General features: G+C 34.6%; 1 protein-coding gene across 1 annotated transcript in view; it reads right to left on the reverse strand.

The window, feature by feature from the left end:
* LOC145296968 (renin receptor-like) overlaps positions 1 to 13,526 on the reverse strand; it is a 110,646-nt gene that overhangs the window by 39,872 nt on the left and 57,248 nt on the right. The window contains exon 6 of the mRNA XM_080143197.1: positions 970 to 1,119. Coding sequence (XP_079999323.1) covers positions 970 to 1,119 — 150 coding nt within the window. The remainder of the gene's footprint in view (positions 1 to 969; positions 1,120 to 13,526) is intronic.

Here is a 13,526-nt window from a genome sequence, read left to right on the forward strand (position 1 = left end):
TTACAAAATGATATGTTGTAGTCGTTTACAATATTTTTTGTTTATTAAATTGTTAAGTTAAAGTACAGAATAGTTACAAAACACTTTCCTTCTCTATGTTAAGAATGTCTTTCTAAATAAAAACGTGATTATTTCAGCACGGTAACACAGATGCACAAATACCAAAGCATTTACTCTATAAGAGATTTTAAATTCGTTTTCAGCATACACGAAAAACCTATAACAGTCATCATTTTTAAAGGTGAGTGTTGAGATGAAAATAAAGTAAAAATTGACCAAACTATTTAAGATGTTAACACAACTGCATTCAATGCCAGTAAAAACTTGTGACTGAGGAAAATTAGTCAACAATTTTATTAGTTTTTTTCTATATCATGCAATTGCAAATGTCTTAATTTTAAAAGAACAGAAAGCTATATTTAAATACCAGTATAATACTTAGTTTTGTTCATGAATAGACACCCACTGTATGACACCATGTGGCAGTTTAAAAAAAATTAAAATTTGTACATCTTAATTTAAAATTCATGGCTTATAGTAAAGAGATACATCAGATTTGACTGCATAATCAGAAAGAGCACACAATTTTACATAAAAGTGCCAAGTTTCATGAGAATAGCTTGAAAAATAAGTAAATGGTGGCGAAATTACCGAATTTCTTGGAGGTTCGTAATTTAGACTCTTTTTTCTAAAGCATGAGTTTTGGCTCTTAAAATTCCCGTAACTTTTGAACTACTGATGGTATTTGCATAATTCAAACGGTTTTAAGCATCTTTTACATATCTCTTTTCATGCACGGTGATAAAATAATTATCTAAAAAAAAAAAAAAAAAAAAAATCAACTTGTAATGCCAGTAAAAACTTGTGAGGAAAATCAGTCGACAATTTTGTTAGTTTTTTTTATCATGCAATTGCAAATGTTTTCATCTTAAAGGAACAGAAAGGAATAAAATAAGAAAGAGTCCTTACCTTGTCAATAAATTCATTGAGAAGTTTGGTAGCTGATGCGACTTGTGAAGACTCGCCACCATGGTGTTGAGCTACATCTTTAAGTCCGCTGATCGTAAATGAATAAAAGTCAGGGGTTTTGCTCTTCAAATAACCAGGGTTGGATTTCAACTGACGGAAAAAGAAAAGGAATCATGTTGACCAACGAGTTGAAAGTCAAAAAGAGTTCTTGAAAAATAAAAAGTTATTTTTTTGCTTTTTTTTTTACAAGGAAGTCACCACTTATCAAGGCCTGGAGGCCATTTGGGGATAAGGGTTATTGTGTGTACAGTAATCAATGGAGATCTGATAAAATGTCTTATTTAAGAGGGCGGTTCATCAGGCATTTGTTTATGTTGGACTTGAAGACATCCAAGTTGTAGTCAGGTAGGAAACAGGCGTGCACTTCTAAGAAAGAAGCTTTGTTCATGGAATCTACGTTTTGATTTAGGAGTGGGGAAAATTACTAACAGTGGTTTCAGCTAGACGGGTGTTTATTGTGAAAGATTTGCGAGGGGAGGCCAGAGATTGGAGCGCAGATGAGCACTTCCCATGGAAGTAACGATAAAACAAAGACAGGCTGGCAACGTCCCTTCTGTGGGAGAGAGGTTGCAGGTAAGAGAAAAGGGCATCCCCCACTAAGCTACAAAGTCTATTTTGTACTCTGTCATGCAGGATAGGCTGTTTTTAGCAGCTCCTGCCCAAATATGGCAGCAGTACTCCATCCTTGGACGTACTTGGCTTTTATATAGATAGACGAGATAAAGAGTTCTTAAAAAATAAAAATAAAAAAAGTTACAATAAAAAGGTTTGAATTTAAATAATACAAAAGATTTGGTTGGTTGTTTTGTTTTACGGCATATTCAACCCAAAATTTTAATCAGCATTAAATTTCCCAGAATGGGCACGCGCATTTGTGTCTATGAAAGGCTTTTTGCATCGGGGTTCTCACGTCGGTTGGATTCCAGGAGTTTTTGCATAATTCCTAGATTATAATATCTCGGATTCACTAACGGACATTTTTTTCTTACATTGTTTTGAAAGCGTTAAAAAATTCCCACTGTTCCGTCGCGTCGACTGTTTGTCTTTTTCGTATAAATAAAGTGAAACTATTCGAATGCAAACAAAACCGCCTGGCCTTCCAGCTGGGTAGTATCTGTTCTGTAATTTGTCCTTGGTCAATGTAGGGGAGACCCCTCATACTTATATTTGGATACTGCCAGGGTGCCCCTTTTTTGAGGGAGCTGGTTTTCCCTCACATTAAAAATGACCTTCGTGGGAAAGTTTAAAGCAATGCCATTTCTGAAAGTCATCTTTTTGATCGACATCGCTAAATTTGAACGCTTTACACTTCCAGTCGCGCCATGGCATAGCGATAAGACGTCAGATTTTCTTTCACTTTCTTTTCCGCCTTGGCGTTGTGGGTTCGAGCCTGCCTGCCTACTACCACTTTATTTATTTATTTTTTTTTTTTTATACACCTCCAAACACCCGGGCAATGCTTGACACCCAGGCTAGTAAATCTATAAAAGTGAGAATGTGTGTGCATGCGAGGACACATCTCAACCTATATACTCAACAAATTTTTGATATCCAGGTTTGAAATTTGGTCTATTGGTATTCAGACATGTGGAAAAATTTTAATCAGTTTTCATCCAGAGAAAAAGGCTGCTAAGGAGTGAAAATTAAAAAATTGATACTTGGGGAATTCATTGGATTTTTATTTGTTTGTCAACTGTTTCATGCATGAATCGATCACATGACAGATTGCTTATGTTAAGAATAAACAGGTTTGAAAACACTTTAAAGATCATGGTCAAGCTGGCCTAATGGTTAGCATACTTGACTCACTGTTTTTAGGGTTTTTTGTTTTTTACTGTTTTTTATGATGCTTCTACGAGGAGCGTGCAATAAGTAATGCCCCTGAACCACTTCCAGTTGTCTGATCTAGTTGAAATTTTGCATGTGCAATGATTTATATATCTACAGGTTATGTGGCAAATTACAACTCTGAACTAATTGTGGTTTCTGTTTTACAGGTGTTTGAACTGAGTCAGGTGTAAAATGGAGCCTGTTGAATGTCGAGCAGTGATCTGTTTTTTGTATTTGAAAGACCGCACACCACAGGAGACTTTTGATGAAATGAAAGAAACTTATGGTGATAATGCCCCATCATATGACCTTGTAAAACGCTCGCATCGTGAATTCAAACATGGCCGGAAGTCTGTGGAAACAGCTCCCAGACCTGGTCGCCCCCTTTCTGCCATTGAGGAGGCATCTGTCCGTCAAGTTGAGGCTGCCATTTTGGAAGATCGGTGCATTACTATTCGCCAAATAGCCTAAGATGTCAAGATTAGTACAGGGTCTGTTGAAACTATCATTCATGACCATTTGCATATGCATAAGGTGTCTGCCAGATGGATTCCCAGGTTGCTCACACTATTCCAGAAGCGAGAACGCGTCGAGTGCTCGAGGATGAATTTGGAGATGTGCCAAGAAGATGAGTCAAAGTTTTTCAAAAGACTACACAGGATGAAACCTGGGTCCATCACTATGACCCAGAGTCAATGCAGTGGAAGCACTTGGACTCACCACCTCCAAAGAAGGCAAGGGTGCAGCCCTCTGCTGGCAAGGTCATGCTCAGTCTTCTGGGACCAGGACGGAGTAGTGATGACAAAGGGTACCACAATTACAGGAGCCTATTATGCTTCACTTTTGTGGAAATTAAGGGAAGCTATCAAAATCAAGAGGTGGGGCAAGATCAGCAAAGGTACCCACCTCCGGCAGGACAACACTCCGGTCCACAACTCACATGTTGCCAGATCAGAAGCACGGGCGTGTGGTTATGACATCCTCCCCCATCCTCCCTACTCTCCTGACCTTGCACCCTCTGACTTTCACCTCTTCCCAGCCATGAAATTGTTTTTGAAAGGAAAGTGTTTCCCAAATGAGGCAGCCTTGATTTCTGAAGTCATATCGTGGTTGGAGGACCAACCTGGGGTGTTCTACAAAAACGGTCTCCAGAGCTGCATCAAACGATGGGAGAAATGCATAACCCTGGGTGGTTCCTATGTAGAGAAAGACTAACTGTGCCAAGTTTCGTTGCTCTACTACCATGGGAAGTGGGTCAGGGGCATTACTTATTGCACGTCTCTCGTACTTAAAGCCATTAAAAGGAAACTTGATTATGGTAACTAGTTTAATGTACTTGAAAACATAATTCTGATCTGTACAAAATTTCCATTAATTTGATAGGCTACAAGCCACGTTTTGTTAATTTCTTTGAATCATGTCATGGTGGCCATTTTGGATTTCTTGGTCGCCATCTTGGATTTTTATGATGTTATAATGGCAAATGATAATGTCCATCAGAATAATACTTTCTATGATGATAAAGCCTTACTTACCATTTTTCTTAACTGTTTTTATGATGTTTCTACTGTTAAAATGAAACTGGAATATGTTAATTAGTCCGTAAGTTACCAAATTAGATCGCCGTAAATAATGCCAACTGAACCGTCATGGTATTATGATAATACTAGCGGGGGGGGGGGGGGTACCCGGCGATGCCCGGGTGTCTTGAGGTAAATCAAAACTCCGGGGAAGGGGCGGGGGTTAAATAATAATAAAAAAATGTTTTGGTAGGTGAGTATGAGAATCGAACCCATACCCTTGAGTTGGAAATTAATGTGTGAAAAAAAAAAAAAAAACGTGCGATGTTACCATTGGGCCACCGCGACATACAGCGTAGACGTGTTTTATCTAACTATAACTATAAAAACAGGCGTGCGTAATAAAAGTTAACTTTGCTGCTTCCATTTGACCTAATTAAGAAGGTCAAATAGAAGTCACGCAGCGTAAGCGTCTGTTCCCGGCGCATTGCCGCGGACACGTCCGTTTTAGTTTAGTTTCATTTTATTTATACTAAAAAGCCCAATCAACACGCGAGAAGCCAAAATAGCAATAATTTTGTAAAAATCGACGTAAATAAATCTATACGCTACGCGCTTTCCTAATTCCTAGATATTATGATATAGGACCTATATACACAGTTTTAAGCGATAGTAACGACCCCGGAGCACATGCGAAAGAAGCCTTTTGAAGACATACACAAAATGATCACACACATTTTGCCTTTTATATATATAGATGTTAAAAATTTCATCATAATATCTTAAGATCTGAAGATACAACTTTTTAAAGATGAGTTAGTCTGTAAATTGTGCAAATTTTCTACCCTTTTCAGTCACAAGCTTATATGTATTTGAATAGGACTTGACAGCGAACCACACATTTTTCGATACTTTGAATGGTCATAACTCCAGGTCTGATGGGCCGATTTTAAAAAAACTAAAGAAATTATTTCTTTGTTGTTTATGCTCTTTTCAATAATGCCTGGTTTGAGTTTATTCAGTCTAAAGAAAAAAAATGGCGTGGTATTTCTACTTTTAGAGATTAACTTTGATCTGTTATCTTACAAACAAAATCAAAATTTAGATGTAAACTAAAATATGACAAGCCTCTTTGAAGAAGCATAGGGGTTCATTTTATTCAGACATTTGTGCTCATACTTAGTTTATATATTTATAAAAAATTAAATATTTTTTTAATTATTTAAATTCTTCAGCTTTATAAAATGTTGCAATTTTTATCAACCTAAAGTTATTTTGTTTAATTTTCATAACATGAAATATGGAGGGAAGGGAGTTCACCTAAAAAAAATAATTCCTCTCGTATTTAATGCAAACTACTTCTAAAATATAAGTTAATTTATAAATGAATAAGTATCGAAAATCTCATGAAAATCTGACCATTTGTTGATTTTTACTAGTTTTTTTTTTTTTTTTTTTTTCTTTAAACACGGGTATATTTAACTTTTCAAAATGATCACTACATAAAAACATAAAAATGTTTTAAGGGGTCGATAATGCAAAAAAGATTTTAATCTTGCATTTTCATAGGTTAATTTTTTTTTTTTTTTAATATCATTAGTTTCTTTGGAGTTTCTTATTTTAAATGATACAAACGTTATTATAATATTAAATTAGATTACAGTTATTTATGTTATAAATACGGGCAAAAATGGTGACAAAAATAGGGGAAAATAATTTTGAAAGCTGGTTTTTCATAATATTTTTGTTGCATTTGAAAGCTTAAAGTTAATTTACAAAAGGAAAAAAAAATAAATTTGTACACGTGTAAAAATAATTATAATGAAAAATGTTTTCACATTTGGAAGCGGACAAATTCAGTTAAATTTTGACGTTAAATAAATTCATTGGAAAAATCCTTTGAAAGATAATTATTAATTTTCTGGGTCTATTTTAAAGATAATTACTAAAGTCCTAAGATATTGAATTAAATAAATTTAAAAAAAACAAACCTTGTTTGTACAAAAAAATATAACTTAATTAGCCCCCAAACGCAAGAGATTCTGGCTTTGCAGAATCACACAACAAACGAAAAATCGATCAGGTGTAGATTCAACGAAAGCCCAAGATGTCAAAGTCAAAAGGCTGCCTGAAAATGACGCCAGGAAGTTATAGGGCGGTAGGGAGCGCTGGTTTTCTTTTTGTCCCCAACCGTGTATCTTTACATTCCTATCGTGAACGTTTGTATAATTTTTACCATTTTTAAATTTAATTATTTTTCTATGTTCCTGCTTTTAAATTTAAAAAAAAAAATAATTTAAGATTATATAAAAATTATATTATGCCGAAAGTTTCACATTCATGCAAGCAAGAAAAATATTAGAATCTTACATATAATCTAAAAAAAAAAAAGTAGAAATGTTTTTTGCAATTATAATTTTTTTGTGTAGAAATATTAAATAAACAATGCTTAATTCAATGATAATATCGGCAGTTCGAGAAATTAATTTTCCTCAGAGTTACATCAAATTCATTAATACGGAATTTAGGGGCTTTTTTTTCGTAATGTTTCTGGTGAAAAATATTCTTCTTTGTTGTTTTTTTTTCTACAATTTACGATATTTTATTTTAATAAAAAAAAAAAAAAGCACAAATAAATTCATTTATTTTTTTACTATTGGAAACCATAATTTTAGTAAAGGTGTTTTTTGGTTGAACAAAATAATACATTTCCACTAAGATTTAAGTAAAAATAATGGGTTTATTTTTAAATAAAGGAAGTGCTCAAAATGTTTATACATTTTGAGCATCATCGGCAATCATTTTGCACGTACCTATCGTGGTTACATATGGGGGGGGGGGGTAAATCTGTGGCTTGCGTCTGCGTTACTGGTCCCCATAGAACAGAGAGTTAAGATTCAGCATTCTTTCCAGTATACGATATAGATTTAAAAACATACAGATGTTTTGTTCTTAAAGGAAAAAAAAAACTGACCAAGCCAATCAACAGCGTTTTTAATTATTTATTTTTTCAATGATAAATAAATTTGAATCAATATTTCGACGCAGCGATTTATATTTCTAAGGGGAAATAACTCTGATTTATTAATTGCAGAGTTGCCTCCCATCTTAATTATTGGTTTCATCATATCTTTTGTTTTATATTATATTTTCTTTTTTCCGTTGTTCTAATTTGCAATTTCAACGGAACGACTTTATCGTCGCTTGTTCCAATTCCAATTAAGAACTTCCCAAAGAAAACGTTGCTTCATTTATGCCTGTCGCTGTTTGTCCCTTGATTAGTTAACGATACATCCTCAAGCAACACTAATGTAATTAAGAACATTTTCTTTTTGAATTTAAAAAGAAACAGTTTAAAAAAAGGAAAGACAATCTGAAACAATAACAAATATGCAAAACAAAAAAAGACAAGGTAAAAATGGGAATAATGATAAAATAATGATTGCAATCGGATAATATACAACAATGGCGGTTTCTGCAGACAAAAAGACGTCATCTACTTTTTCCTTAATGATGTGGGATAGTCAAAAAAAAAATAATAAATAAAAAAAGAAATAAAACTGCGGACAAATGAATCATTTTAAAGATACATTCTTTAGTTATATGGCTAAGAGCTAAATTTTGTGGAAGACAGCGAGACGAGCTGAAATTAATAAATATGAACAAATTTTATCGAAAATGGTCGGGTTCGGGGGGAGGGGCCTGGTTAGGATTTTTTTTTTTTTTTAAGTTTAACAAAAGCATTATATATAAAAAAAAAACTTTATATAAAACTTTTTTAAAACTTGTATTTTTCCATGATAATAGATCGATCTTTCGAATATGAGAATGAATAAAAACGTTTTATAGTTTGATTTTCATTTTAAAAAAATAAATAAAAATTCTTTTTAATTACATTGAATTAATTAATATTTTCCTAAATAAATAAATATATTAAAATCTACATCTGTGATGTTATCGACCCCCCCCCACACCGTTAAGTGTAAGAACGTAGGGAGAAAGAGAAAAGGTATGACAACAAGAGGAAATAGGTTTATCAGTAGAGCACTGGAATGGAAATCGTTCACCAAGGTACACAAAGAAAGCTAAAACTCTATTGTTAGTCAGGGTGTAACTGGAATAAATATATTTTAGCGTTAGTTTTAGGCGTTCAGACGAGTTTTGCGACAGTTGAGGACAGTCTTGGGTTTGCGACGATTGATGACAGAGTTGAAAAAAGTTGCAAGTTTGCCAAAGTAGAACACAGGTCGTAGTCCAGAGCAGATGGGAAATGAATTGATCAACTGACTGACGGACATAACCTCTGCAGGCAACTAAGATGCAGACATTAGCATTCAAAGGGTCGACAGTGTCACACACACATCCAGAATGCAACTAATACTTACAGAATGTATTGTTTTTGTTTTATTTTTTTTTTATTTGTGAATCCGCATGCATCCTCTTGACAGCCGCCAATGTGATAAGCGACGATGATGACGACGCAGCCAGAAGAGAGGATGAAAGAAAAGTATTGACGATATATTGTTACTATGAAGAGGGGATAAATATTTGTGTGTTAAAATATGTGCGACCCCCCCCCCATTGCATTATTTGAGTCATTATTTAAATTCTAGCCATTGTAACAATTGTGATACTATCAATCTTGAGTTGGTATGTGTTAGAAAATCGAAAAAGAGTAAAAAATACAATAAAAAAAGGAAATAAATTTAACAGCAGAACAATGGAGAGGAAATTGTTCACCAACACATAAAAACGGAGGCGAATAGAATTGTTAATCAAAGTGTGGCAAACAAAAATGCTGGACAAAGATATTTCAAGGTCGTTTACGGTCAATTTTGAATGTGGCAATGAGTTTGGGGACAATTTACGACAGTTGAGGACAGTTTGGAGTTGGGTACAGTTGGAAGCAGGTTGCGGCTTAGAGCACACTGAGATGAACTGATGGCAACCATGACATTGGTAGACAATTAAGATGCAGATGTTAGCATCCAGAAGGTCGATGGTGTCAGAAACACACACAGAGCACATCTGATATTTGCAGAATGTGTCAGAGTTTTTGTTTTGTGTTTTATTTTTATACTTGTGAACCCGTGTCGACAGCCGCCAAGTCCATTGTATTTTAAATATAGAATTGACCCACATGTGATAACTTAATAAATACTAATACCCATAAAGTAATATTGTGCTACATAGTTCAATAAAAATTATATAATCACATTGTAAGAGACGACAACACGGCCAGAAGGGAAGATGAAGGAGAAGATCATGAAAGCAAACTTGGGGGGAGGGGTTGTCGAGCGGGAACCATGTGATGATTATACATCACTAAAATTAATAGGAAATTTCGCATGTATTCTTCATGCCTCAACTTAAATAATTAGGGGCTAGATTTATACGAAACATCCTAAGTGAGGAGTTGTGCGGTGAGATGTTTGTTCACATCACATTTAAATTTCTGCATGTTGTCAAGAGAACAAGGAGGGAATTCAAACGCAAGTGGTTCAAAGAAAGAAAAGTAGAAAGTTTTCCTGTATTTGGGGGACCTCTATTATGAAGGGGTGAAATGTTGCTGCTTGTTGAGATAAAATGAGTGAAATGACGATGATGACCATGCAGCCAGAAGAGAGGATAAAAGAAAAGTATTGACGAAATATTGTTACTATGAAGAGAGGATAAATATTTGTGTGTTAATATTATAATATTAATATTATGTATTTTATTATTACTATTATTATTATTTTATTATTATATTTTATTAACTCTCTTCCGTTTGCCTGTTTCCCACCTGACTACAACTTGGAGGTCTTAAAGTCCAACAATAACAAATTCCTGATGAACTGGCCCCTTAAGTAAGATACTTTATCGAATCTCCAATACTAACGATTACTACGACACTATCCCACTGATTACTGTACATGCAACAACTCTTATCCCTGAGTGGCTTCCGGGCCTTGATAAGTGGTGACCACGATGGAAAAAAAAGAAAAAAAAAAAGTGCAGTAAATTCGTCACGGCAGATTCCATTGAACTCGACTAATCTTCTCATCTTGAATTTTATTCGTACGTTTTGGTCAATGTAGCCTACAACCTTCTTCAAGTGTATAAGTTGTTATATTTTGAAAAAGGAAAAGGAGGGGGGTTAGCTCTACACTTTCAAGGTTTTGTATTTTGGTTAAGATGAAAATAAATTTACTGGTCCTGATGGTCCAATTATAGTGTTGAAAAAGCTTCAACCAGAACCTGCCCCATACTTACAAAGCTGTTTAAGCATTGCCTTAAGGAGAAGTGCTTTCTAACACCCTGGAAAATCTCATCAGTATGCCCTGTATTTAAGAATTCAGGTGATAAGTCATCTCCCTCTCAGTACAGACCAATAAGTCTCCTGTGTGTCATGAGTAAGCCGCTGGAATTCATATTAAATAGAGAAGTAGTCAACCACCTCAGCAGAAATAACCTTCTTAGTGACATGCAATATGGTTTCCGTTCTGCTAGATCTTCAGCAGATGTGCTAACGGTTATATCTCATAGGATTAGTGAATCTCTCGACAAAGGCTTCCTTTCTAGGGCAATTGCTCTCGACATATCAAAGGCCTTCGATAAGATATGGCATAAGTGCCTACTTCACAAGATTTCCAGCTATGGTATAACTGGAAATGTTTTCTCAATTATTAAATCATTTCTCTTTGATAGGCTCATAAGAGTAGTGGTTGATGGGCAGAAATCGGAGGCCCACAGTATTAATGCTGGACTCTCTCAAGGGTCTATCATGGGCCCAACTCTCTTCCTGATCTACATCAATGATCTCCCAAAACAAATACTTAAATCATTCGTTGACATCTATGCTGATGACACGACCATCTATGGTAACACATCAAAGGTCGTAAATGACAAAGTTCTCTGATTCTCTCTCCTCTGATCTTGAGCATGTGGTACAGTGGGGGAAGAGGTGGTTGGTTACTTTTAATGCATCTAAAACCAAGCTCCTATCTTTACATCATCAACACTCTGATCCCTATCTGGCATCAATTGAAATGGATGGCTCTCGTCTTGGGGAGGCTCCATGTTTTGACAAGCTTCTGGGTTTGACCTTTACTCCTGATCTGAAATGGAACACGTACATCAAGTCTGTTGCCAAGGTCGCTGGGAAAATTGTGGGATCCTTCGACCATTCCAGAAGACATCTCACTACTGATGCAATTCTCTATCTATATAAAAGCCAAGTACATCCAAGGATGGAGTACTGCTGCCACATCTGGGCAGGAGCTGCTAAAAACAGGCTATCCTGCCTTGACAGAGTACAAAAATAGACTTCATGACCTAGTGGGGAATGTCCTTTTCGCTTCCCTGCAACCTCTCTCCCACAGAAGAGACGTTGCGAGCCTGTCTTTGTTTTATCGTTAATTCCATGGCAAGTGCTTGTCTGAGCTCCAATCTTTGCCCCCCCCCTCGCCAATCTTTCACGATAAACACCCATCTAGCTGAAACCACTGTCAGTAATTTTCTCCACTCTTTATCTGTACCTAAATCAAAACGTAGATTCCATGAACAAAGTTTCTTTCTTAGAAGTCCATTTCTGTGGAACTCTCTTCCATTTGCCTGTTTCCCACCTGACTACAACTTTGATGTCTTCAAGTCCAACATAAACAAATTCCTGATGAACCGCCCCCTTAAGTAAGACACTTTATCAAATCTCCATTACTAACGATTACTACGATACTATCCCATTGACTACTTTACACACAATAACCCTTATCCCCGAGTGGCTTTCAGGCCTTCATAAGTGGTGACTTCCATGTAAAAATAAACAAACAAAAAAAAAACCAATCATCCCTCATCTCAAAAATTAAAAATCGTAATATTAATGTATTTTATTATTATAATTAATATTACTATTATTATTAATAATATATTTTATTATTAATATTATAAATATTATATATTTTATTAATATTATGTATTTTTATTATTTTTATGCATTTTATTATAATTATTATTAATAATGTATTTTATTATTAATATTATAAATATTTTATTATTATTATGTATTACTGTTATTTTTATGTACTTTATTATTGTTACTACTATTATTATCATTTTTACTATTAATATTATGTATTTTATTATTATTATTATTATTAATACTACTATTATTATGTATCATTATTATTAACACGTCATATGAAAATTCCACAGGGGACTCTTTCATATGTAATATATTGATGTTGGTATTCTGTAGATGTTCAGTGTAAATGGAGACGCTCTGATATTATTGTAGATATTTTATTACAACGGCAAAAGTATTTATCTAAGCTAGCAGGGACACCTGGTGTAGCCCGGTCATAAAGTACACTTGAATATGATATTTTAATTCTTGCAGATTTCGTATATATTATTATAGAGTTAAAGTTTCTATATATTGTAAAGTTTCAATTTCAAAAAGAGAAAAATATATCCATATGACTTGGGCACATCAGCTTGAATCGAAACCAAAACTTATGAAAAAAAATATGTGTGTGTATACACTCGTGAGCAAAAAAAAAAAAAAAAAAAAAAAAAAAAAAAATGGGCCAAACAAATTTTATACATTTTATTGCACTAAAAGCTATATTGAACAAAGAACAATTGAACAAGGAAACTTAAACAAGACTAATAACACAGAACAAGATATTTACTTTAATAAATGCTTAGTATGGAATCGCATTCCTTTTGATTTCTTTAAAAGATCAATCCTTTTAGACATGCTCTCAACCAAAGTGGAACACTGAAGAGGAGATGCTATTCCATTCGCTTTGCACAGCTTCCTACAGTTTGTCATTGTTCTCAAAAGTTCTTCCGACCAATGCACGAGATATTATCAACCAAATATTCTCAATTGGGTTTAAATCGGGGCTTTGACCTGGCCAAAACATCATATCAATTGAATTATCAAAAACCCATTTTTTGTGACTGTAGCAGTGTGTGCAGGGGCATTATCGTGTTGAAAAATAATGTTCTGGGATATTCTCAGCTTCTGGATGCTTAGTAACAGCCCTGTTTCTAATATTTGAATGTATTCTTTTGCATTGATTGCCTTCTCACATCTAATAAGTTCCCCAACTCCTGCTGCAGTAAAAGTTCCCCATACCATTATCTCTCCATTCCTGTGTT

The sequence above is a fragment of the Euprymna scolopes genome, chromosome 17, assembly GCF_053919585.1.
Source record: "Euprymna scolopes isolate OS-2025 chromosome 17, ASM5391958v1, whole genome shotgun sequence".
Lineage (NCBI taxonomy): Eukaryota > Metazoa > Mollusca > Cephalopoda > Sepiida > Sepiolidae > Euprymna > Euprymna scolopes.